The sequence below is a fragment of the Macaca thibetana genome, chromosome 14 (genome assembly GCF_024542745.1).
Source record: "Macaca thibetana thibetana isolate TM-01 chromosome 14, ASM2454274v1, whole genome shotgun sequence".
Lineage (NCBI taxonomy): Eukaryota > Metazoa > Chordata > Mammalia > Primates > Cercopithecidae > Macaca > Macaca thibetana.
The window spans coordinates 80276019-80302120 of record NC_065591.1 but is presented as its reverse complement, the minus strand read 5'-3'; the positions used below and the strand labels follow the sequence as shown (position 1 = coordinate 80302120).

General features: G+C 38.4%; 1 protein-coding gene across 4 annotated transcripts in view; it reads left to right on the top strand.

Annotated features, from left to right (window-relative positions):
- Positions 1-26102, top strand: part of GRM5 (glutamate metabotropic receptor 5) — a 573672-nt gene that overhangs the window by 501686 nt on the left and 45884 nt on the right. For all 4 annotated transcript variants that reach the window (XM_050755524.1, XM_050755521.1, XM_050755522.1 and 1 more), the window contains exon 8: positions 8221-9160. In XM_050755524.1, the coding sequence (XP_050611481.1) occupies positions 8221-9160 (940 nt within the window). The remainder of the gene's footprint in view (positions 1-8220; positions 9161-26102) is intronic.

The following is a 26102-nucleotide window of genomic DNA, read 5'->3' as shown; positions in this document are numbered from 1 at the left end:
ATGCCTCAAAGGAAAAGAAAATCAAGGTATATGGGAACACAGAAGGAATATAGTGGGGCCTGGAGAGTGGTTGCAAAATTCTGAATCATAAAATCAGAAAGCTATTGAACATTTGGATGGAAGACCAGCTACAGGAGGAAAGTGCTTTTTAGTATGCAGCTTATTTGCAAAATAAGCAATTTTATGAGTCTGACTAAAACTGCAGGAAAGGGATCTTGACAAGGGTCTAGCAAGCTAGCAAAGGTAAATAGAAACGAATTGTAAAACCCAAATTATAGCTCCTATTACGTGTGTAAAATTCCACTGATACTCTATAGGTTTTAAAATGATGAGTTTAGTATTTTATTTCAATAAAATACAAAAACAACTTTAAGCATTTTATAAATTTATTTCTAAGAAATCGTTTCACTGACCTTTTTCAGGTCATTCGTCTTTAATTTCTCATCTGTGAATTATTCTACAAGGGTTTCTCCAGATTGAAACCCTAATTATAGATAAGAGAAGTCTGTGTTATTTTCATTTCATGTATGAAAAAATTGAGACACAGAGTAAAAGGCTCGTATTAATAGGAAATATTTGTGTGCAAAGTGAAAATGAAGTGCATGTCTCCTTATTCTTTACTTGCCCTCTTCTTTGTTAATCACGTGTTCATTCATTCAACTTATTTAACTGCCTATTGTGTGCCAGGTACTAGGACTAACACTAGAAATACAACAATAAGCAAAGAAACAGTCTCCTGCTCTCAAATTGCTTAATCTACCGTGTCAAAGAGACAATACTAATACACAATTAGTATGAATGCAAGTGCTATGACGGGTACAGGCCCAGGGAGCTGTTTGACCACATGAAAGGAACCTGTCAGTCAGGCTCAGGGAATCAGAAAAGTTGTAATCATTAAAGAGAATGTGGAAAATAGAAGAATAAGGAGAAGTTAGCTAGTGAAAAGGGACAGGAGAAAAGTAGAAAGAGAGGGAATTGTTCCAGTTAGCACAGTTTATTATTTAAATTCACATGCTGTGTTTTTCCATTCTTATTCATGTGCGGTATGACCGGAAGTCATATTTTTCAAAGCTATTCCCTACAAATGTGCATCTGTGATCACATTTCCCTTTAGTACTCTGCAGTACTATTAAATCATTCTTTATGTCTTAATTATAAAAGAAATCTTTGCACACAATTTCAAATTCCCCTATAAAATATAACCAATAAATAAAAAACAGAAATAAAAACTATAACTGAATTTTCAGCTCTGTGAAGGAATTCTATTACGGGAATCTAAAACGAAATGTATAATAAACCTTGAAGGATGGGGAATAGGCTAGGTCCAGTGACAAATGGATGGCTATGAGTCTACTCCGTAGCAAAGTTAGGAATGTCCCATGAATGATCATTCACAACATGTTCTATGCTTAGAAAACTTTAGGAACCCAAGAAAAACAACTGATCAATCAGTGTCTCTGGCCAGCAACTCGCAGGACACATAGCCCAGAATGAAAATCTTGCTGAAGGGTTTGAACCAATGAGATTTCTCAAGAGGAAGAATGGATTTATGTTAAGATAAAGCTATCAAATATTTATGCCACCACTAGCCCCACCTTGCCCATGTAGACATTGTTAATTAATCATGATTCTGTTTCCTACTAAATAGACTCAGGACTTCTTTCAGAGGAGTAATTGACCAAGTTGCCTCCCCTGATGTAGCAAAGATAAAATTAATAAATTAACTAAACAAGTTAGTAGATAACCACAGAGTTTTAATCTCAGTCCCAGAAAGTTAACATATCTAATTAAACTTCATATTGCCCCCTCTGAAGAATAGAAATAATGATATTTACCTCATTTTTTATAGTGAAGATTACATGAAATTTCTGGGATAGCACCTGACACATAGTAAGCATTCAATAAATGTCAGTCTCTTTCGTTTTTTTTTTTTTGTTTGTTTTTTGTTTGTTTGTTTGTTTTTTGTTTTTTGATACTGACATAAAGAGGAATATGGCAGCTTCCTATTGGGGCAGTTACCAATAAAACTTGCCTAACACCTTGGATAAAGACTATATTTTTATTGGAGAAAGCGATCATGCCATGTTTTGTTTCATGCTAAGGTAATGGTAAAAATCAATCAACTATAGAATATGCCTTCCTTGAAGAAAACTTGGGAACTTTTCTATTTTTTTCCTATCCTAAACTAAAAAAAAAAAAAAAAAAAAAAAAAAAAAAAAAAAAAACAAAAGTTATGATTAACAACCTTCTTAAGAAAAGTACATCTATCTAACCTTAATAGTTGGATGGCACTTTTTAAAGAATGACTTTACTGGTTACTGTCTCATTCTTTCCTCTATACATACTTCCCGGATCCAATGAATTACTCAAAATTTAGATTAATCAATCAGTCATTAAAAATATCCCAAATGACTAGTCAGCACGAGGAATATTTCTTTTTCTCTGAGATGGAGTCTCACTCTGTCACCCAGGCTGGAGTGCAGTGGTGCGATCTCGACTCACTGCAACCTCCATCTCCCGGGTTCAAGTGATTCTCCTGCCTGAGTCTCCCAAGAAGCTGGGACTACCGGCACCTGCCACCATGCCCGGCTAATTTTTGTATTTTTAGTAGAGATGGAGTTTCACCATATTGGCCAGGCTTGTCTTGAACTTCTGACCTTGTGATCCGCCTGCCTTAGCCTCCCAAAGTGCTGGGATTACAGGTGTGAGCCACCACACCTGCCCACAAGGAATATTTCTAACGTGAACCATGTCACATCCCTAGGCGGAAGTAAGTTTTTGAGCTGCTTATCTAGTTTTGCCCTCTTTGGGTTCCAGAAACTAGACTCAAATTCAGGTGTAGTGAACTGATTTTAGACTTCTGTCTAAAACAGTACATAATAGTTCTGTGACTTGGGACTTCTAAAGGCAACACAAACATTTTTTGAGAATGACTTATCCATGCCCTAGAATTAGAATTCTGTATTTAATTGTATAGAAAATATATTAATTTATAAATTGCTGTATTAACCACATGAGTGAGGCACTATGCTCAGTACTGAGGACCCATTTGTGTGCAAAAGAGACAAACTCCCTATCATCAGGGTGCTTCTAGTCAAGTAGAGAAGACAGACTTTAATGATATAATCAATCAAACTCCCCCACCACAAAATGGATTATAAATACAGTAAGTGCTACAGAGAGAAATGAGTTTCCTCAATGTCTCACGTCACACACAGACACCCATCACTTCAAATTCTCTGAATTATGGAAGTGATGAAAAACCTTAGCTCAGGCTAAGTAAAGAAAAAATATTAAAGGATCAAGGATATGAACACTACAGAAAGAATTCTGATTCTGTATCACCCTGAGATCCTGGTTCAACATCCATGAGATCCAAATCCACAGAGGTAAAGAAAGAAGGAAAGGCAAAAAGATGACGTATCGGTTAAATAGATGGAAAGCAAGCATGATATTGTTAGTTACCGTTAACACCTTGTACTCTGGGCAGATCTATGCTCGCATATCAAAGGGGAAACCCACAACAGCCCCTTGTCAGTTCTGTATCCCCGTATTAGTTCTAATAGATCCATTTTTTATAATCTATCTTATATCTTCCCTCTCATTGTATGCCTGAAATGACCTAACCAGCAGCTGAGGGCACATACATCTTATTCTCAGAGATTCTAAGTAGCAATTTCTTTTATCCAAAATATACAGGAATGTAGGAGCTTGGTAAGGAGCTCCTGTTGAGCCCAACTTACAGAACATCAGGCATCTCTCCCTGAAGAAACACTGGGAACAGGGTTTGAATAATGCAGCAGTCTAGAAACTAGTAACTACAGGAATATTAATACTGCAAAACTAACAACCAAACACTAAGCATGAGTACCAGCTGTAAATGAGCAGTCACATCATTTTTAGGGGTCCAGAAAATCAGTAGATCATCCATTCTGCTATTAGACTTATGGGAAACACATTAGTGAAGTAATAGAATGAATGTGGACAATATAGTTTTGGCAGCTCACTTTCCCTCTTTAAAAAAAGAAAAACTTGTATTTTCAATGTATGTCAGTTCAAACTATGAAACGATGGATTATACAAGAGAACCACAGACTTATGAATCAAGTATAAAAGGGAAGAAAAATGAAAAGTGAATAGCTACCTAAATAGATGTTATCAGAAAATGGACCGCAGTTTTCTAATCTATGTTTCAACTGCATTTCTAGAAAATAATATAATATTGTGTATTTTCTGAGAACCAGAGAAACTGCAATATGCTTGTTAGGAAGGAATTTCACTAACATGATCAAGATTATTTAATTTAAAATATAATAAATATGCTAAATTGATTAAACTCATAATAAAACTATACATTATATGCACTTTAGACTCTTAGGTATCCTCTAGATACACTTCCAGTAACTTGCCATTACAGTAAGTAAGTTTCGTTTGCCCCACCACAATGTACTGACTCAAAATCTTCTGAGTTTAGACTCGTGAGTTATAGTTTTGTATGCTTCCCAAGTGATTGTGATACACATCCATTTTTTGGAAACCCTAAGATCTTATTCAATCCTAAGATTCAGTGATTATAACCCTTTAATCAGAGTCCAATTTGCTATTCTTAGAGAATAGTTACAACAGTATTTTTTTGCAATGGCAGCATCAAACTAAATGTAAGACTTTCTAAATGGTTTACATTAAATAAAAGAAACATTCATTTAAATACATAAATTCTGATAAATTTGTGAAAATAATTACATCACATTAGGGGCAAGCCTCATGTACATTTTTAACACATATATCTAGAGTTTTCTTTAGTTTCACACAGATGTTAATAAGCTGAACATGAAGAGTTCAAAAATATATCTGATAAAAATAGTAGTAAATGTTATTCTATGCAAAGTATTTATAAATTAAACTGCTAATTACATTAAGATGAAAACAATTAAGATTTAGCAGAACAGTAGGAAAAAATAGGGTAAAACTGAAGTGTTTAATTACTTTTTCCAGCTCATTCTTTTTTACCTAAAAGATTCCTGCCCTATATACAAACATAACATTTCTTATATAAGTAAATTGCTATAGACATTAGTAGCTTATGACCTAGCAGTAGAAAAGACCTCTATATGTTTAATAAATTTTATTGTTAAATCATTGCTATAAATGAACTATTATGAAATAATAAAGATAGGAATGGGATAGGCACAGTGGTTCATGCCTGTAATCCCAGCACTTTGAGAGGCCAAAGCAGGTGGATCACTCGAGGCAAGGAGTTCGACCAGTCTGGCCAACATGGTGAAACCCCGTCTCTACTAAAAATACAAAAACATTAGCTGGGCGTGCCTATGATCCCAGCTACTCAGGCGGCTGAGGCACAAGAATTACCTGAACTCAGGAGGCAGAGGTTGCAGTGAGCCAAGATCACACCACTGCACTCTAGCCTGGGCAACAAAGCAAGGCTATGTCTCAAAAAATATATATTTATATATATATATACACACACACATATATATGTATATATATGATTAATACTTTCTTTTGTAAAATAGCTTCTCCAAGGAGCAAACTTGTAAACATAAGCCTAAACTCTATGGCATACTAAAGTATCAGAGGTTGAATTCCAACTGTATAGGAAGCATATGGGAATGTAGATGACTAGAAATATAGATATAGGCGTATTAATTAGCAATGAGATATATATTTTTATATTTAACGAGGTCATATAACACAACTGTTTTGTATTTAGTTGTATTTAGTCTGAGCTATCCACAATTTTTTAAAATTTAAAGCCCTTTGTTTCGATATTAAATGCACAATTATTTAGAGTAAGAATACATTTTCCCATAGAAACATTTTGCAAAGTGTGCTGAGAATCCCAGGCTAGCTCATAACTCCTATTAAACCCATTATGACTTTAATTGTAGTACTAACAGTACTTTCTGAAATGTGAGATCTTAAAGCAAAGCAGCAGCAGGGCAGAAATAAGGGGAAGAATTCCCTTCCCTTCCATTTCCGCTTCCCCTTCCCCTCCCTTTCCCCTTCCCTTCTCCTTCCTTCCCTCTTCCCCTTCCCCTCCCTTTCCCCTTCCCTTCTCCTTCCTTCCCTCTTCCCCTTCATTCCCTTTCCCCTTCCCCTTCCACTTCTCTTTCCCTTCCTTCTTCCCTTCCCTTCCCTTTTCACAACGAAGCTACCCTTAGGAATATTTTGAAAGAACTACATGCTTCCTTGCTGTCATTACCAGTTGTTGCCTCCCCTGCCTCCCAGTAACCATTGATATTCAAAGCCACTGACTGCAACACCCTTTATCACGGGATAGGACAAGTTAACAGGAAACTTTACTCCTTATCAATAAGGATTTAGTTTCCCTGCATAGATCAAGAAAATAAATAAATAAAGGAAGCTTAAACAAAGAAGATGTGGATATACATAGTCCACAGGTAGTGGGGGGTCCATGGTTCTCAGGGAGTGGAGCCCCATCTATTTATCTCTTCCAAATCCAGAACACATGTTCTGTCCTTCAAGTTACCTTAAAGTCCAAAACAACTGCTGGAGCTCTAGCCATCAGGTTTATATGCCAGACAGCAGAAGAAGAAAGTAAATAAGGGAAAAATGTTACTTTCTACCATGAGTCACTTTCCTTTTAGGAATCCTCTGTTTACATGTTATTGGCTAAAACCTACTACTCATATGCCACATCTCGCAGCAATGATTGACGCAAAATGTAGTATTGTAACTGATGCCTTTACCATCGCAAATGAAATTAGAGGTCTGTTGCTGAGAATGAAGGGGAGAATAGATATTGACATGAAATTAGTCATTTCTGCTATATTCCTCAAATGTCCAATGCTCCAGATTACTTGCCTCCTTTCCTACTTACTCAGTGAAGCTATCTCAATTCTATTTTCTTTAAAAGTCTAAGTGACAAGAATGATCCTCCTAGAACAATGGTTCTCAACTTTGGTTGCACATTACAGGCACTTACAGTATTGTTAAAAAATTCTGATGCCCAGGTAACACTCAGACAAATTAAGTCAGAAGCTCAACCAATGGGACACCCAGGTCTCAGGATTTTATATGTGTGTGTGTGTGTGTGTGTGTGTGTGTGTATGTCTGTGTGTGCGTGTGTGTATTCTTGGTGATTCTAGTGTGTAGCCAACTTTGAGAACCACTGTCCTAAAAAATTGTAAAGGACAGATAATCCAAATGATGCTGTATTCTATCACTGTTTTTCTGCTATATAATCAAGAAATAATTTAAAAACTGCATGTCATAAGTAAGGAATGATTTTGAGAGTGGTGCACTTCCCTTGCGTGCCAATTGTTTGCCTTTGGGGTCAGTTTTCTTATAAAAATGAATATCCTCCTTTTTTTTTTTTAACAGAATCCTCTAAAACTTCTAAACCACAAAATTCTCTGAAATTTCTTTACTAGTGTTGGTCATATTTCAGACCTTTTTCACTTTTCACACACTCCCACATCCATTCAAACACTCTATATGGCTCTAAAATAAGTCTTAAATGTGTCCACACCTTTATCTCATCCAAAACCCACGTAGCAACCAAAGAAATGTTTAAAACAGACACACACACACACACGCACACGCACACACACACACACACACACCTGATCCTGTCATTGCTCTACATAGATCCTCAGAATAACTTCCTACTGATCTAGGACTGTCTAAACTCCAAGATCCCCTTCCTGCCTACCTCCCAGCCTCATCATCTAAGGCCACTTGTTGCACTATCATACAGTGGCTTCCTTTCATGCCTCTCTTCCTTACAGTTAACATAGTTTAACTGTAAGTTTGCCAAGCCCATGAAACTCCCAGCTCCATCAAACCAACACATTTATTTGCTAATTCCTATTGTAGGAGGTCTTTGCTGCTTCCAGAGACTGCTTAGAACCCATATTATAACTCTTCATAAACCTTATCACAGTTACAATTGTTTAAAAGGCCATTGATATTTTTATGAGGGCAGGAAACATTCTTCATTATTTCTTCTCAGAACCTAGAATAGTTCCTATCACAGACCATGTATGTGTTCAGTATTATCATCATTAAAATTTTCTGAATGAATACATAAAACAATGAGTAGCATGAGATTCTGAAATTAGAAAAGTAGATGGGGAACAAACTGAAATGATCATAAACAGCTGCTTGTAACTTAGGGATATGTGACCCAAGTCAACATCTCTTCCTCCTTTACAATATGTGTTTGTGTCTCTGCAGGTTGTGATTTGATTCCAGTACAGTATCTTCGATGGGGTGACCCTGAACCCATTGCAGCTGTGGTGTTTGCCTGCCTTGGCCTCCTAGCCACCCTGTTTGTTACTGTAGTCTTCATCATTTACCGGGATACACCAGTAGTCAAGTCCTCAAGCAGGGAACTCTGTTACATTATCCTTGCTGGCATCTGCCTGGGCTACTTATGTACCTTCTGCCTCATTGCAAAGCCCAAACAAATTTACTGCTACCTTCAGAGAATTGGCATTGGTCTGTCCCCAGCCATGAGCTACTCAGCCCTTGTAACAAAGACCAACCGTATTGCAAGGATCCTGGCTGGCAGCAAGAAGAAAATCTGTACCAAAAAGCCCAGATTCATGAGTGCCTGTGCCCAGCTAGTGATTGCTTTCATTCTCATATGCATCCAGTTGGGCATCATTGTTGCCCTCTTTATAATGGAGCCTCCTGACATAATGCATGACTACCCAAGCATTCGAGAAGTCTACCTGATCTGTAACACCACCAACTTAGGAGTTGTCACTCCACTTGGATACAATGGATTGCTGATTTTGAGCTGCACCTTCTATGCATTCAAGACCAGAAATGTTCCAGCTAACTTCAACGAGGCCAAGTATATCGCCTTCACAATGTACACGACCTGCATTATATGGCTAGCTTTTGTACCAATCTACTTTGGCAGCAACTACAAAATCATCACCATGTGTTTCTCGGTCAGCCTCAGTGCCACAGTGGCCCTAGGCTGCATGTTTGTGCCGAAGGTGTACATCATCCTGGCCAAACCAGAGAGAAATGTGCGCAGCGCCTTCACCACATCTACTGTGGTGCGCATGCATGTAGGGGATGGCAAGTCATCCTCCGCAGCCAGCAGATCCAGCAGCCTAGTCAACCTGTGGAAGAGAAGGGGCTCCTCTGGGGAAACCTTAAGGTAAAAGTTGTGGGGGCTTAGAGGGGCGCTGGCCCCTACAGCTGAAGCAGAGGCATGTGTTTCCTGGGTCTTTTAAATGGGAGAAATCTGAGTAAATGAAACCATGGGAGGCAGGGTGCCTTAGGGCATGGACCTTCTCATAAAATGGTATTTATGGGGTTAATGGGATGTGGGTCAAGTTACTTAGGCCAAGTCTAGAAACAGGGAGTCGAAATCTCTAATAAAGCAGAGTTACAGCATATGGGGAGTAAGGTTGAGAGGTGAGACAGAGCAGAGTTAGGTCACAAAGCCAAGGCAAGGGCCCTTGAGTTCTGAGGGGACAGAGTTACATTGTGGGTTAAATTCTAGCTCACCAGAACAGAGTCAAAATATATTACTAACAAAGATTATACTGAGAGCAGAATGCCAAGAACTCTACATATCGGACTGCACTTGCACGAGCCTAAACCTATTCAAGCCAGAAGAGTGCTTAAATGCCCATCCAATAGAGGCACAAGAATGTAAGATTTATATTTTAGTTCTTAATGGGCAAGATGAAATCTTTGGGAGATGTCTAAGCAGCTGAAAAGGACAAAACAACTAAATGACTTTGCATATTAAAACAACCAGTTTCCCAGTTCTTTTTTGTGTGTAGTCTCATCTCACTCCAAGTTCAATATCACAGGCAGTAGTTATTCGACCATTTCAATCTGAAAAGAATCTAGAGCCAAAAGCCAATGATTTCCCCCATGTTAGGAACTTCCGTATGTGATAAACGATCCCAAAGCACTTCAAAAGACAAGGTCGTGTTATCAGTGGCTTGGGAAAAATGTTGAAGTACCAAAAAGGCAACACCGATTGTTGATCATTGGGACTAAGGATCACCTCTATTTAAGAAGTACACATCAAAAGAGCTGGTCAAGACATCAGTCCTGCTAACTCTTCTGAAATTTAACAGTATTTCTAAAACCTAGATAAATAAATGGAAGATACATAGCTTTCAAATGGAAGCTACATATCTAAATAACATTGCTTGAACTATTCTCCTATACCATCACTTAGCCTGCATAAAGTCCTACTTTTCTGTCAGCCCTAAATCTTCAAAGCATGACTTATTATGATGGTAAAGATACTGTCTGCTGAGGTTTGAAAATAATTCAGAGGAGAGTTGAATTTTATCCACAAGGTCCAATTCATTTACATTATTAACTTGTACCCTTACCTCTTTCAACTCTTTTCTACTTGCTTTACACTTCTTATCTCTTTCTACATACATTGTACAAGACATTCAATTAAACTGTAGTTCGTGTCTTCTTCTTCAATAAATCCTGGCTATGTCACAGTCTGTACACAGCAGGCCTTTCATATATCTAACCTGCTGGCCTATTTTCCAGCTGCCTTCCTGACTCCTCTACAAACCATTCTTTTTCTGAAATTTCTGCAAGATCAGCCTTTCCATTTGGCTAAGAAAATTTATTTTTCAAACTTTTGTTTTATCAGCTTTTCTTCAAGTCCAATCTGTAAACAGAATCTCCCAGAAAAGACGAGTATATAAAACAAGCATATTGATGGAGGGAGGGAATTGTGAGTCTATGTCTGAGCACCTAAAAAACTCACTAGAGAAAGCTCCTTAGGGAGACAGCATGGGAGTGGTGGCAGAGAACACTGGCCTCGCCAGATTGTTTTGGGTTTGAACACCACCACTGCTACTTCATCTCTCTGTACGTTATTTTTACCATCTGACAAACTGGATTGTAAAAAGTGAAGGAGATGATATATATAAAGGCTGGCACATAGTAGGCACTTTATTGAAGGTAGCACAGTATAGTGCTAGAGAGCACTGGGATTAAATACCAGCAGCATGACTTACCAGGTGCAGAACCTTAGGCCAATTCACTTAACCTCTCTATGTCTTGATTTTTTCCTCTGAAAAATGGAGATAAAGAAATGCATACTTCATGGACTGGTTGTGAGAAATGAATGAGTTAACATGTGTATAGTGTCTGCCACACAGTAAGCACTTCTTTAGTATTTGATTAACTTAAGTATTTGATTAAGTTAACCACTGTCAGTCTTCTTTTACTCACGAAAGTTACTGTACCAAATACACAATCTAGATGATCTTAATAACAAAGAGAGCATTATAAACGGCAGCACAAACCTATGGAGACATTGATTATACAGTCTGAGTTTTCCAGGGCATCTTGATCTTTACGTTGTCCAGCTCCTTGCCATTCTGTATAGCACATCCTATATTCCAATTTAAGCACAGCAAGCTCCTTAGGGGTGGAGGTCTTCTTTACCTTGCTCATCACTGTGCCTCCAATACCTACCTCTACCTTGAAGGGTGCTTGGCACATAGAAGTGCTCAATAATGATTTTTGATATGTTTGTTGAATGAATTTGGGATGGTAGCAATGTGGTAGGTACTTTTTTGCTTGTCTTCAAATGTGCACACTCTTACTGCCTAGTTGTCCTATTAACTTTTATAAGATTAAGACAACAGTGCCCTACATTAGATATCTCTCTCACTCCTGTGGTCATCAGTCTCTGCTCTAGAATTGGATCACTGATCCCATGCTTTGCTATAGTTAAAATGTTTCTCTAGTAATGTTCAATAAATATTTTAAACTATTTTGTTTCTAATTTAATAAACAAAGGGACAAACAAAAGCAACAAATTTTACTGATAGTGCCAACCACTAGAAAACGGAAATTCTAAAGATTTTTGTTGCAATGTTTTAACTTGTTTTTCCTACAGGGCCATGTAGTTTTTACAGTTTTGCAATCTGTGCATTTGGATGTTAGAATCTGACAAGAGGGTAAAGAGAGACCTTTGGCAAGTGTTTGGTCTTCTTTCTGCAATCTTGGCAAATCTTGATCTGTCTATGTGATTATAGCTGAGACAGGCTATAGTCTGATTATATGGAGACTCCTTTTTTTGCCATCAACCCGAATATTCAAGCTAGAACCTGCTTTTGATATGGATAAGAAAAAGGCGCAGGGAAAGCTATAATTCTTTTGTATCACATGCATCTGATATCTGCTCTCCTTTTTAACCCACAGTCATTAGAAAGAGATGCAAACTAAAATTTTTTTCCTCTATAGCTTCCGTGAGCTCCAAAACTAAATATTTCTTCTCTGTGATACAAAATCAAGATGTTCAGCATATTTATTACATCGTAGGATATAGATATAGCCTTTTATGCAGGGATTCAGCTCCCATTTGATAATTAGTTTTATAAAAGCCAGTGTATAACACATGGTTTGCCACACTTCAACTTAACTAATGGGAAACAAATAAATTCAGGTGTTTCTAATATTTTTACATGTTCTTCCAAATCACTTCCATGAGTTGTGCTTCTCAGGCGTGAAAATTTTAATATGCCATTGAGCCCACCTCTTGGGATGTCAGGTGGGCTTAAATAGGTAAATTAAATCTCTGGATGTAGGTCTTTGGTGGAGAAGCATCTACCATACTGGGCCCAGCCCTGTTCTGCTGTCCTCTGTCTGGTGTATGAAGAAACAGCCTACTATAATCTGAGACTGGGTATGCCCTCTATTTCTGGATGGGGTCTGTGTGTGTCCCTTCCACATGGAATGGCAGATGGTAAGGGTTCTCTATCTTAAAAAGGATACTAATTGTGTACCTCAAAATGAAGAATATAATAATATCTATGGTTATGGTAACTTGGTCTCTGAAAGTTAGGACAGGCTCCTGGAAAGGTGTATGTACAGAGATGGAAAATGCAAAGACAGCATACTAGTTTAGAGTTCTGGCTTTGGAACCACACCTGGATTTCAATTCAGCTATGAATTTGAATAAGGTACTTTTGTCTGTTTTCTCAACTGTAAAATGGTAGATAATAGTTCCTATTTTGAGTAGTAAATGAGGTAATATGCATTAAGTGTTTAGTACCAGCATGTAGAAAGTATTCAATAAATGCTACCTCAACCTTTTAGAATTGTGTCTGCAAGTAGTAGAAAGCCTATTTTCAAACACTTATACTCTTTGGGGTTCATTTTACTCGTGTTATAAAAATTGTGGAGGGGGATTGCTTCAGGTTTTGGTTCAGTGATGCAAAGGCAAACACGTCTGCCATTCTCTAGGCCTTTTACTAATGATTGTAATATAGTTGTCATGGTTCCACACATTGTGTACTTTCATTAGGGAAAACAAAAGTCTTCTCAGAGTCCCATAAGAATTGCCCTTGTGTCACACTGGCCCAAACTATCTAATATAACAGAATATGGAAGTGGAAAGAGAAAAGGGGGTGTCAGGTGTTTGTTAGACAATCCAATGCACAGTGCCTAAAATGTTAGCACCTAGTAGTAGTCACGGTGGTAGTTGTCATAGAAGGAAGAGCAGTGGAACAGAGAAGAGGGAAAAGAAGAGGAAGGAAGTAAGATGAAGTGGAGCATGAAGTAGGAGATTGGAAAAAAGTTTCAAATCAGAGTAGTCCCTCGAAATGGTTCATTTATTACCTACCTACTATGTTCTGCCACCTTACAGAACTTTTCATATGTATAACTAGTCTAACATTTCTAATTGTCACAAAATACTGCAAGTTGAAGCAACAATCCTCCCATTTTTCAGATGAGGAATTTGAGGTCCTGCACGGTGAGAAGACTTGCCTACTGTCTCATGACTAATGAGTAATGCAGCAGTTTTTAAACTAAGGTCTTAGCTGATGATTACTAGAGCTGAGCATATATGAACTGTTTTCTTTGGAAAATTAGTGTATTCTTTGAAAAATTAAATAGCTCCATGAAAAAGAAATTATTTGGTCAAAAAGGTGACAAAATTCTATTCTCTTATTGGAGATAAACACTGAGAAGTCTTGCACTGTAGAAACCTATCATCCATTTGTTGACTTTTTCTAATCATTTTGCAAACGTATACACAAGACCATTTTTTTTCCAAGTAAACCTCCTAACATTCTGAAGAACTGATGCTCCAAAGAACTTACTTTGGAAAACATCATCATAGACCCAAAAGAAGACATGTTTATGGGGCCTGAAGAGTAGTTCATATCTTTAGTGAGAAGGGGGCTAGATGAAGCAAATTTCCACCTCTCATCATGGAGAAAGAATCACTTTGAGCTCTCTGAGCACCTAAGGAGATGACAGAGGTAATTCTAACAGATCCAGCAATTTTCTGTGAAGTTAAATTAGCTCAACCTAGAGCACAAATAGAAAAGTGCTCGGAGTCAGTCATTCAATTCACTGAAATAGCAAAGGGAGATTTTTATTTAAATGGAAATGAGTCACTACAGATTTTTTTATATGGAAACATGCTATTTATGCCATCAATGTATAGAGGTCCCTGTGATTAACATTTTGGTTCTAGACACTAATTTCCAGCACAACATGGTGCAGCATCAAATCATTGTCAAGCAGATAATGCCAGGCTTCCGTTTAAGGCTTTCGCTTCAGCTGCAAATTGACAAATGAACACAAGGCCAGTTCTGACCTAAATAAAGCATTGAATCTGATGAATCTAAAGTTCTAGCTCTGCAAGATTCAGAATTTCCAGGCACATGGAACTGGGGTTCTAAAATGCAACGGGCCTTTCATGGCTAAATTGATGACAGAGACCTATAGCTCGAAGTTACAAATTTTCTCAGAAGGCAAAACCCTCCCTTGGGATTCTAGTCAGGTGGCAGAATCATTAGTGCTGCCTCCACCTTTAACTGAAATTTAGAAACTGCCATTTGCCACTTCTGTTTTAATTAACTAATTAACTTTGCTTTAATTAGCATTGTCATGAGGGCCCACTTTGGCTGTCTGCTAAAGCAACTGCTGGTCTCCCCGCATTCACTGGCCAAATTACAATATGCCTAGAAAACTGGTTCATTTGTGTGAATTCCAATATACTTCAATTGTTTTCAGAGCTTTCATAATTTCCAATGGCTTTTATATCCTTCAGGCATTATTAGTCTGCATGAAGTGATGTTCATGCTATTTCTCTTTCCTTAGAGTCCTCCACCTTTTCCTTCTATCCCTCCAGATCCTACTCATCTTCCAAGGCTAGGACACCTCAATCAGACCCTATCAGATTTACCCAGCTCACAGATTTTCCCTCATCTGGACTCTTGGAGCATTTATTATGTATATCATACATTTCACACATATCCCTCACCCTTTATTCACTTGTTATTTATTCACAGACATTGACTGAGGACTGAGCAATACCACCACTGTGCTAGGCCCTCGGATTATAGAGTTTGTTTTGTGTACATAAGTAACATTTTCACAACTATATAATGCTGTCTTCGGTGTATTTATATCTCCCTTGGTGCCTAGCACAGTGCTTGCCCAGCAGTGATTAATAAAGAACATATAGGAGGACAGGTGGATTAGAAATCTGTTGGGCAGCACCTCATGGCACTCACACTGCCTTCAGAGTGAACAAGATTACTCACTTTGTTGACTTGATAGCCAGATTTTATCTGAGAATGCTTTGTCCTAAAAATATAAGAAAAAAATGCTTTCTTTCTAAAATCAACTTTTTTTTGTTTGTTTTAAATCAAGCTTCCATTGAATGCCTACTCAGCAGCATCAATAACTATTCCAGCTCCTAGCGATACAGAGATAGATAAAAAACAATCTTTGAGAAGCCCTCAGTCTCCCAAGGAAGGCAGGATTAGAAACAGTAAGTTCAATAAAGCAATACAGTGCCATGATAGAGGCCTACAGAGAAACAGAGGGACCCAAAGGTAGAAGGAGTAAATTCTGTCAGAAATTAGAAATAATGTTTCTAGAAATAATTAGAAATAAAAGATACTAATTCAAACAAGAGAAACTATCTAAGTGTTTTAAACCCTGTTTAGAAGACTTCAGAGCTTCTCCACTGAGTAGGACAGGATAGAGCCAAATTTCTTTTGCATAATAGGAAAGGCCCTTGCTAATCTGACTCCTTCACCCTCGCCTAGCCTTGCTTCTGGCCACCCCCTGCCTGACCTTCCACACTGATCCTTATACAATTTCCTTGTTCTAGGGCCTCTAGAGAGGCAGCCACTTTAGTATGAAATACACCTACCCCACCTCACCCCCAACTCTCACTTGGCCAACTCATACTCATCTTAGATATCAATTCTGCTGGAAAGCCTGTCCTGGCCCTCTGAGACTGCATTCAGTTCCCCACCTTATGATCCAAATGAGCCATGTGCTTCTTGCTAGAGCATTTATCATCCCATGTTAGAATTGTCTGTTTAATTGAAATACTTTTTTACACCATCATCTCTAGTCCCGCCACACACACACACTATACCATGAACTTATTAAAGAGAGAAGCTGTATCTTACTCATTTTCTGTAACATTTGCACCCTGCACAGTGCCAATCACATACTCAATACTCAAAAAATATTTGTTAAATGAATGAATACATGGATAAATAACTAATGATGGCTCAGCTGCACTGGCATTTGCCAGTGAACAAGAAAAGGCTGAAGCTAGGGAGTAATTATATTTATTGAGTACTTGCTAACTGCTAGGCACTGCTCTAAACTCCTTAAATGTAATGAATCTTTTTATATCCAAAACAATCTATGGGGTAGGCATTATTACCTCATTTATTGTACACATGAGGAAACTGAGGCAAACAGAAGCTAATTTACTTCCCTATTTAGACAGTAAGTAGAAGAGGAAGGATTAGAATAAAAGGAAGCTAGCTTCATAGCCCACTTAGGTAACTGTTAAGCTGTGTTCCCCATTCCAGTCCTTATGACAAACATGGCGGCTCTAACTGAGGAAAAACTGAGATTAAAGAGTGAGGAGTAGAACTTCCTGCCAAGGAATTTCCTTGAAAACTGCTCCCTGATCTTTATTGCACTGCATACTTTTGATTCCATCATATCGTGAATGAACCATGAACCTAATATGATTGTGAATAGAATACACAAAAGTCTCTGAGATAAAAGTTAACCCTTAAGAACTGCCTGAAATTTGGTGGTGATTTTCATATATCTATATAGATTTTGTTTATGAGAATAAAATCTGACTGACTTATTATTTATAATTTTTTACAGGAATTATGAAGATACACTACTTTTTTGTATAATATTTTTAGTTACAAAGTTATTAGCTTTTTATAAACCACATTTTAAATCTGCTTCTGTTTACTAATTTTTCCCTCCAAGAAGTCCCACAAACTTATAAAAAATAGAGCTTTATAAATATACTTTGAGAATTATGCTGTTTTGTTGTTATGTTTTTTGTTTATTGTTTGTTTTATGTTTTGAGACAAAGTCTCACTCTGTTGCCAGGCTGTAGTGCAGTGGCATGATCTCAGCTCACTGCAACCTCCACCTCCCGGTTTCAAGCAATTCTCCTGCCTCAGCCTCCCAAGCTTCTGGGACTACAGACGCCCGCCACCACACCCAGCTAATTTTTGTATTTTTAGTAGAGACGAGGTTTCATCATGTTGTCCAGGATGGTCTCGATATCCTGACCTCGTGATCTGCCCTCCAGCGGGTCAATGTTTCAAGTCATCTAACCCTTTCCCACTCCCTCCCCTTAGAACAAAATTACAGGAGTGCAGCCTGTGAAATCTCAATAGCAGAAATTGCAACCCTTTTCCAAATCCCACCTATCCCTTAGCACAATGGCATTCAACAGTTGCTTACTTTGGACAATAACAATGAATGAGGAACTGCAGAAACACTGACTGGAATGACAGCTCCCAAAAGCAGTGAGAACAGCAAGCTGGGATTGGCCATGGTTCGAATGTGGGGCTGTATTTACAAACTCACCTGGCCATAAATCGCCAAGCGCTGAATCACAAACACTGATATAATTACTTTTCTTTGGAGGGAGTGCCTAATCTGAAGTGAAATTTCATGAAATAGGCAAAGGATCCTTATGCTTCCCAGCTTGGTTTAGTCCAGAGTAATTCAACCAGTGTCTTTAGAATAATCATTATATACTGGGTACATTGCTGAGTTCTGGGAGAATAAAGATAAACAAGACACAAAATCTGCCCTTTGGAGAAGGTCACAGAGTAGTGGGGAAGATCAATTCATACACAAATCAATGTTTCAGAGTATGAAGTGATGAGGGGAAAAAATGCACAGAGAAATCAGAAGTCACTGAAGAGTGAACTGAGTCCAATTTGAAGGTTTCTGGAAAGGTGACACTTGAGTTGAATCTCAAAGGAGAATCTCATTAGGAGAAATACCTAATGTAGGTGATGGGTTGATGGGTGCAGCAAACCACCATGGCACGTGTATACCTATGTAATAAACCTGCACGTTCTGCACATGTACCCCAGAACTTAAAGTATTTAAAAAAAAAAAAAAAAAAAAAATGATTAAACCACATGAAAACCGTGGAATACACTGTACTGGGAAACAACAGGAGCAACAGCCCAGAAGTATGAAACAACATGGTGTGTGCAGGGAATCACAAGCATGTAAAATATGTGTCAGCAGGTAACAGGAAATGAGGCTGACAGGGAAGAGGCAGAGGAGGATCCTCTATTGTTTCCTTATAAGCTTAGCCTCAAGGAACCATCAGCCAACCACCTTCCAGCTCTCCCAATTTCCTTTCAGTTCCCTCTTTTCCCTTCTTAACACCCACTTTAGACTCCAATTCCATAATACTTATGGCTACCTCCCCAGCACCAACCTGATGTTTCCACATACCATACACAATCAAAACTTCCCCTCCTCTCTGCTAGATAACAGATAAATTAATCTGTGCTATGATGATAAGAATAATGGCTTGCTTCATCCTTTATGCAGTAAACACTTACTGAGCAACTACTTTATGACAGATACTGTGTTAAGTACTTTTATCTGTTATCTCGTTGGATCTTCACATAGTATTTTAAAATAGAAACTATCATCGCCTATCTATATATAAAGAAAAATTAGTAACGGAAGCACATAGAGGCCTAGCAGCCTTTAGTTAGTGAACTGATAGGTGGTAGAACCAAAATTTAGGATTCAAAAGCAGGTCTATATGTCTTCAAAGCTCTTTCTCATTCCAACATTGCTTTACTGGTGGATTTATTTAATCAAGCATGTATCTCATTCTTGTTACTGTTGATAAATAAGGTCATGATGAATGTATTTCTGCCACACATTTTGACACAGATTTTTAGTCTCAGAGAAATAACCCTAAAGGCAACATTTTTTGTGTGTGTTTTTCTTTTTGGGTATATAGGCAAATCAGTCCAAGTGACCCTTATGGAACAAGGTAGCTGTCGGTGTCTCTCATGTCATAACTTGACAGAAGTAATGTGGTATAGGGAAGTGAGCCTTCTCAGCGAAGACATGCATTCTAATCCTGACTTTGACATTTACAAGCCAGGACCCTAGACTAAGCACTTAAGTCCTCAGAGCCTCTAGAAAATAAGGACAAAAATATTTATTTCACCCTGTATTGTGCTCAAAGGGCCACTGTGAACATAATACAGAAAGTATCCCACAGGGCCACACATGGTGGCTCACACCTGTAATCCTAGCACTTTGGGAGGCTGAGGTGGGCAGATCACGAGGTCAGGAGTTTAAGACCAACCTGACCAACATGGTGAAACTCCGTCTCTACCAAAAATACAAAAATTAGCTGGGCATGGTGGTGGGCACCTGTAATCCCAGCTACTTGGGAGGCTGAGTAAGGAGAATTGCTTAAACCCAGGAAGCAGAGATTGAAGTGAGCCAAGATCGCACCATTGCACTCCAGCCTAGGTGACAGAGCAAGACTCCATCTCAAAAAAAAAAAAAAAAAAAAAAAGAATGTGTCCCACAGTTCAGATCCATGAAATGTGAGTTTTCTTTTCGCTAATCTTGGGGTCACCTCATGACCCCACCTAATAGACAGTCCTGGTGACAATCTAAGAGTAGGTTACATGACTTTATTCTTTAGAAAGCTACTGACATGGAAATATTTGACTTCAGGAATCCTGCCTGAATTACTAGGAAATCATTGCTCTATCCTGGGGATCCATGGCGCTCCAAATTTTCATTACATCCCTCAGTGACAAGTTAATAAGTTTCTGCTTAACTGCTTTTCTAGAAGTCAAACTTTCCTCAGGGTTTAAAGGCGGTTTGTGAGTTTTAGTCATCTCTCTCATTCCTGTTGTGGTTTGGCAGTGCATTTATGGTTCTTCATGAAAAATATGATTTTTAACTTGGCCCAGAACATGTGGATCCATCTGTACTTAATTACGTAGAAACTAAATGATGAATCACTGCAATAAATTTTATGCATCACATAATATGAAGCTGTATTTGGTGAGGCATGTGTGTGCTCATGTTTTTCATGTATATTTAGTCAAAAAGTTTAAAAAACAATTGAAGAAAATAGTCACAGCATCTCTCAGGTGCATAAGCTTTCTGCCTAGCCTTGCTCCGTGGCATCACGACAGCACATTCTGGATAAAAGAAGTTGCCAGAGTGCGTGACTCCCTCTCTGCTGAGTTAAAATGGCACAGCCAGAAATACAAACTAATAATGCTGTTTTCTTTCATTTGTGTGACTTTTTAGTTTGAGAAAAAAGAGAAACCATAACTCGGTAAACAAACATAAATCTGTCATTGGCCATGCTCTTCCAAAACAAACAGTAACTGAAAAGCAAAAAGCATGGTGAATATAATGAGGCTCTCAGTGAAAAGAATAATTACAACCAGCATTTGTTAAGTCGCAGTCATGTGAGACACTTTTCCATGTGTTTTGCATACTACTATTTTATGGAGTAAGCCTTCCCAACCCAGAGTTTCTGATTCAGTTGGTCTGAGGGAGAGCCAGAGAGATTGCTTTGCTAAGGAGCTTCCAAGTAATGATGACATTCCTGGGTTAGGAATCACAATATAGATTCACTTTGAGAACCATGGACTTACATATTCTAAGCTCACAACAGTGATATGAGTCAGATATTATTATTATTAACTCTGTTTTAAAAGTGAGAAACTTGAAGCTGAGAGAGGTTAAGTGATTTAATATTACATAGCTGGTAAGGGACACAAATGGTCCTGAAATCCAAGGTTATCTGAGTCCAAACAGCATGTTCTTTCCACAGTACCATGATTGGTAAGCTTTCAAGAGGATATGTCAAGTGGGTAATTGTTCCCTCCTTCCTGTTTGCTCCATATTCAAACTTTTGTTTTGCAGATTCATTAAACTCTAGGACATTGCTGGCCCACCTGAGGGTAAGATAATAACACTGTTATTGTAAGAGGCTTGCTATTGGTTGGGTTATTAAGCATAATCTCCACTCTGCCCATCTGGCAAATTCCATAGCAGTCTCAGAGATTTATGCTAAAAGTGTTCATCCAGCTTCTCCACTTCTGGCTGAGGGGAACACCTTTTCACCTCACTAGAAGACAATGTCCAATCCAAAAGACTATTTGCCATTCCTCTACATTCAGGTCCAAACAAACAACTGCATCAGTGCCAGATGCAGGAACACAGTTAATTAACAGGGAATTAGAAAAGAATTTGGGATATAAGTTGGCTAGTATCTCAGCATAACCATATAGAATTGCTGTAAAAACAAAAGCTAAATTAAACAAAAAAATCTTATTACATCTTCAATAGCATGAATAAAATAAGGGACGTAATAGGATAGAATAACATCAACCTGGAAGTCCTCTTTAGTAGCCAGATGATGGCCCCCAAACATGGTCACATGATATTCCCTGGAACCTGTGAATATGTTATCTTACATAGCAAAAGGGACTTTCAGGTGCAATTATGTTAAGGAAAGATGATCCTGGCTTATCCAGTGGGCCCAATGTGATCACAAAGGTATTACAAGAGGGAAGCCAGGTGCCAGAGTCAGAGAGACATTTGGAAGTGCTACTCTGCTAGTTTTGAACGTGGAGGAAGGGTATAGAAGCCAAGGAATGCAAGCAGCCTCTAGAAGCTGAAAAATACTAGGAAATGAATTGTCCCCTACAGCCTCCAGAAAGGAATGTAGCCCTACTGACACCATGATTTTAACTCAGTGAAAGCCATTTCAGCCTTATGATCTCCAGAACTGTAAGATAATAATTTCTTTTGCCTTAAAGCCACTAAATTTGTGGTCAACTTTTAAAGCAGCAATAGAAAAGTAATACACCCTTCATAAGATCTGGAACCCAGATGAATGATCCTTTCCTAACCACAACACTCCTTAAAAGGTAAACTATCTTGAATTACGCAAAGGGAGAGGAGATTTTGGTCTTCCCTACCCAAAACTCCTGTGAGGTTTCATGACATCTTACAAGGTTTTACTGTGGTCATACGTATCACACAGAAAGTCACTGTATTTTTCCCCCAACACACATCTTCTACCAGAGATCATCTGCCGTGGTAATACAAGGGGTAAAAATGAGAGCAAGCCCTACCAATTCCCCCTACTTATATTCCTCAGGGATAAACAAGCTGCTGCTGTGCTATACCATCCATCTTAACTTCTCCCTGTGCTGTGGCCTGTTCACTTTACTCCGGATCCCGCTGGAGTCTTGATTAGAAGACGAAGAGAGCAGGACCACATTTGGCCCATTAGTGAGAGTCAGGCTAACCAGACAGTGTGTTTTGACTCAGGCGGACACATTATGACAATGCAGAAAAGGCACAGAAGGAACATCAGAGGCAAATGAGAGGGAACAGGAGCTCTGAGTGAACTGTGGGCACATCTCTTGGAACTATCCAGCCACTGGATACAGCTGAGTGTGCAGCTTATTGCTGGAGAATGGACCAGAACGAAAGTAGACTTTTCTCCTCCATGCACAGAGCTAGGACCTGCCGGCATAGCAAAACGAGAACCAAATGTTCTAGCCCAAATGGACTAGCAAGCACTTTTCCCTTTCATTGATTAACTAATGAAAACACAAGAAAAATTGATTTCATCATTCACTCACAACAGAAGTCCAACTTCAGAACTTGTTTTAATCTAAAGAATGTTTAAAATGTCTGATGGTACTTGAGGAAAACTGAGCAAATTGACTTTAGTGAAAAACAAACAAAAAAAAGACACGTTAGCAGAATGCTAATGTGCTGAACTGGAGCTAAGCAGATGCAGACTTCTGATGTCTTGGCCGTCTTTTTCACCTTCAAACTCCAAATCCCTACATCAAAGCACATGTTATCTAATTTCCCCTTGGAAATTTTTAGAGGCTTTTGTTTAATTGCATTCACTGTACAGACACTGCTTTGTGACTGTATCTCCAGGGAGAATAGTGCCAGACAGACTACGAGTTGTGGGCTGAAAGGAGCAGACAGTCTTAAAACTCCAGGGCATTTCTGACCATCCTCAGTAATGCTAGAGAAGAATCAGACCTTGTGTGTCAACAGTGTATGGACTCTTTTTCCTCCTCCTTTTCTTCCCCCCTCAACCCCTAACCTGGCCCGCAGCAGTCAGCCAGCCAGGTCCCTTTCCTGGCCATTAAGTGGCAGGCAAAGTTCTTTGGTCAATTCCAGTGAGAGCCTTTCTGCCCAAGATGCACTCAGCTTGTGAAGCAATAATCAAAGACTACCACTGTGGGTTTGCACAGAGAGCTCAATGTAAGCAGCAGAGACAAACTTTTGCAGAAGCAATGGTAACAGTAGAGGTGCTGATTCCCAGATGGACCAACTGAAGAAGATTCCTAATACAAATTTCTAAATTTCATCTCTTGGTTTGCTGATTATCATTGATATCACATTTCCATAACCATAAAAATGATATAACAGTCCAGCCACGATGGCTTATGCTTGTAATCCTAGCATGTTGGGAGGCCAATATGAAATAATCACTTGAGGCCAGGATCAAGACCGGCCTGGATGACATAGCAAGACCCCATCGCTACAAAAAAATTAAACAAAATAACTTGATGTGGCGACAGACATCTATCATACCAGTTACTCAGGAGGCTGAGGTGGGAGAATCACTTGAGCCCAGGAGTTTGAGGCAACAGTGAGCTATGGTCATGCCACTGCACTTCAGCCTGGGCAACAAAGATCCTGACTCAAAAAAAAAAAAAAAGTGACATTTAAAAGTTGGAAAAAATCAATTGTTTCCTAGAATGTTGATGCTAGATTTTAAAAACATATACCTCACATACCATAGGAGGAGCCTTGCCTAAATATCCTCCTACCACTCACTTTTGACAGTGAAAATGCCTTTACAATTCAATGAGTTCTGCTTCCAGTGTTTATTCTTCAGAGTCAAACTACCATGATCTTCCATTGATTGGTGATGTACCATGTGCCCATGTGTACTATCTGTTTAATCTAATTCACTTCTTACAATAACCCTGTAATAAAAGTTTATTAGACCCCTATACTGATGTGGACACTGAAGTGTGGAGAGGGAAAGAAACCTACCCAAGGCAGTGAGTGGCTAAACTAAGGTTTGAATTCAACTGTTGAGGTTAAGAACTTTAGCTCTAAAATCTACTAAAATGTATCAATTTATCTAAAGCTTGACTTTCTGAATAAGAATTGAATCTGCCTTGCCATGTGCTTACTCACCCCATTTCTGGAGGGGAAAAAGGAATTGTGGAGAGGCATGTAGCCTTTTACTAGCAGGGAAAATTAATACGTCAGAGTCTGCAACATTTTACACCTAAGTAAGTGCTCAATGCAAGTATGAAGAGATTGAGGTCTGCTGGTGGGAGGTAGATGAAAAAAGAGACCGAGAATGAAGTCAGGCTGTTTTTGCAACTACTACAGGATTTAAAGTCAAGTTCTTGGACACTCCAGCTAAAGTCTAAATAGGCAGAACCCACAGAAGGGAAAGTGGAATGTAGGATGTGGAAAGGGGATAATAGGGGCTAATGATGACTAACTTTCAATGAGCATTTATGATGTAGCAGGTACTACTGTCAGTACCACATGGACATTCATTGAACCATTAAAACAACCCCATGAGACAGGTAACATTACTATTCCCATTTTATAAATAAGGAATTTGAGACATGTGAAATTGAGACTGACAGTAGCAGGTACTACTGTCAGTACCACATAGATATTCACTGAACCATTAAAACAACCCCATGAGACAGGTAACATTAGTATCCCCATTTTATAAATAAGGAAATTGAGACATGTGAGGTTAAATAAATTGCCCAAGGACAAATATCTGGAAAAGAGTGAACTTTAAATTCAAATATAAGCAGTTTGTCTCTACAGTCCATTAGCTTAGCTACCAGAAATTATAAGCACTAAGATTGTATTTGAAAGATTGGTAAATAATTTGTAGGAATCAATGAAAGGTCAGTATTGAGAAAGACATTTGGGAAATTATCATCATTACAACTTGATTTCAGTTAGGAATCTTCCTATTTAACCCTCTTGATAAACTGAATAAATGACTGTCCATTTCCCTGTTTTCTTTTGTTATTTCCCCACTCCTTTATCAGCTTCTCTTTCTGGAAGACTTAAAGCCACTGTCTGAAATACTCCTCTGTATTACAATCCAGTCAATGTCTAAAGACAATTTGGTTTGGTCATGAAAGCAAATGTACACAAGAAGCACATTTAAGTTTCTTAGCTGAAATATCTGCATAATGCAAGCAGGGCTGACTTGAACTAAATTGGTACAAGGAGTTGGATATGTGTGTCTTAAAGACAGATCCAGATGAAGTACATGGTTTCATTTGACCAGTTTTATTTTTATTTCCTTTCTTCAAATGAAGACTATTTCTAAAGTTGTTGTGGAACATATATTTTAGAAAGTAGTCAGGTACAGTTGAATTTCATCAGCTATTTCTCAAGTATCTACCTAGTAGAAATACTTAAGTCAATTTTTAGAATTAAGCATACTTGACAATCTGGATAATTTTAATGTTTAAATCAGGTCATCAGAAGAAAATATTATGTTGACCAAGAAATTAAGTAATTATTTTATCATCACTTCTCCAGACCTTGATTGAAGTTTCTTCTTCTTCTTCTGTTTCCTCTCTGGATAAAAGCTGTAATTTCAACTAATTGCCCAAACCTATGTCATCCTTAACATTTTACTTGCTCTGACGCTTCACATCCAATCAGTCACTTCT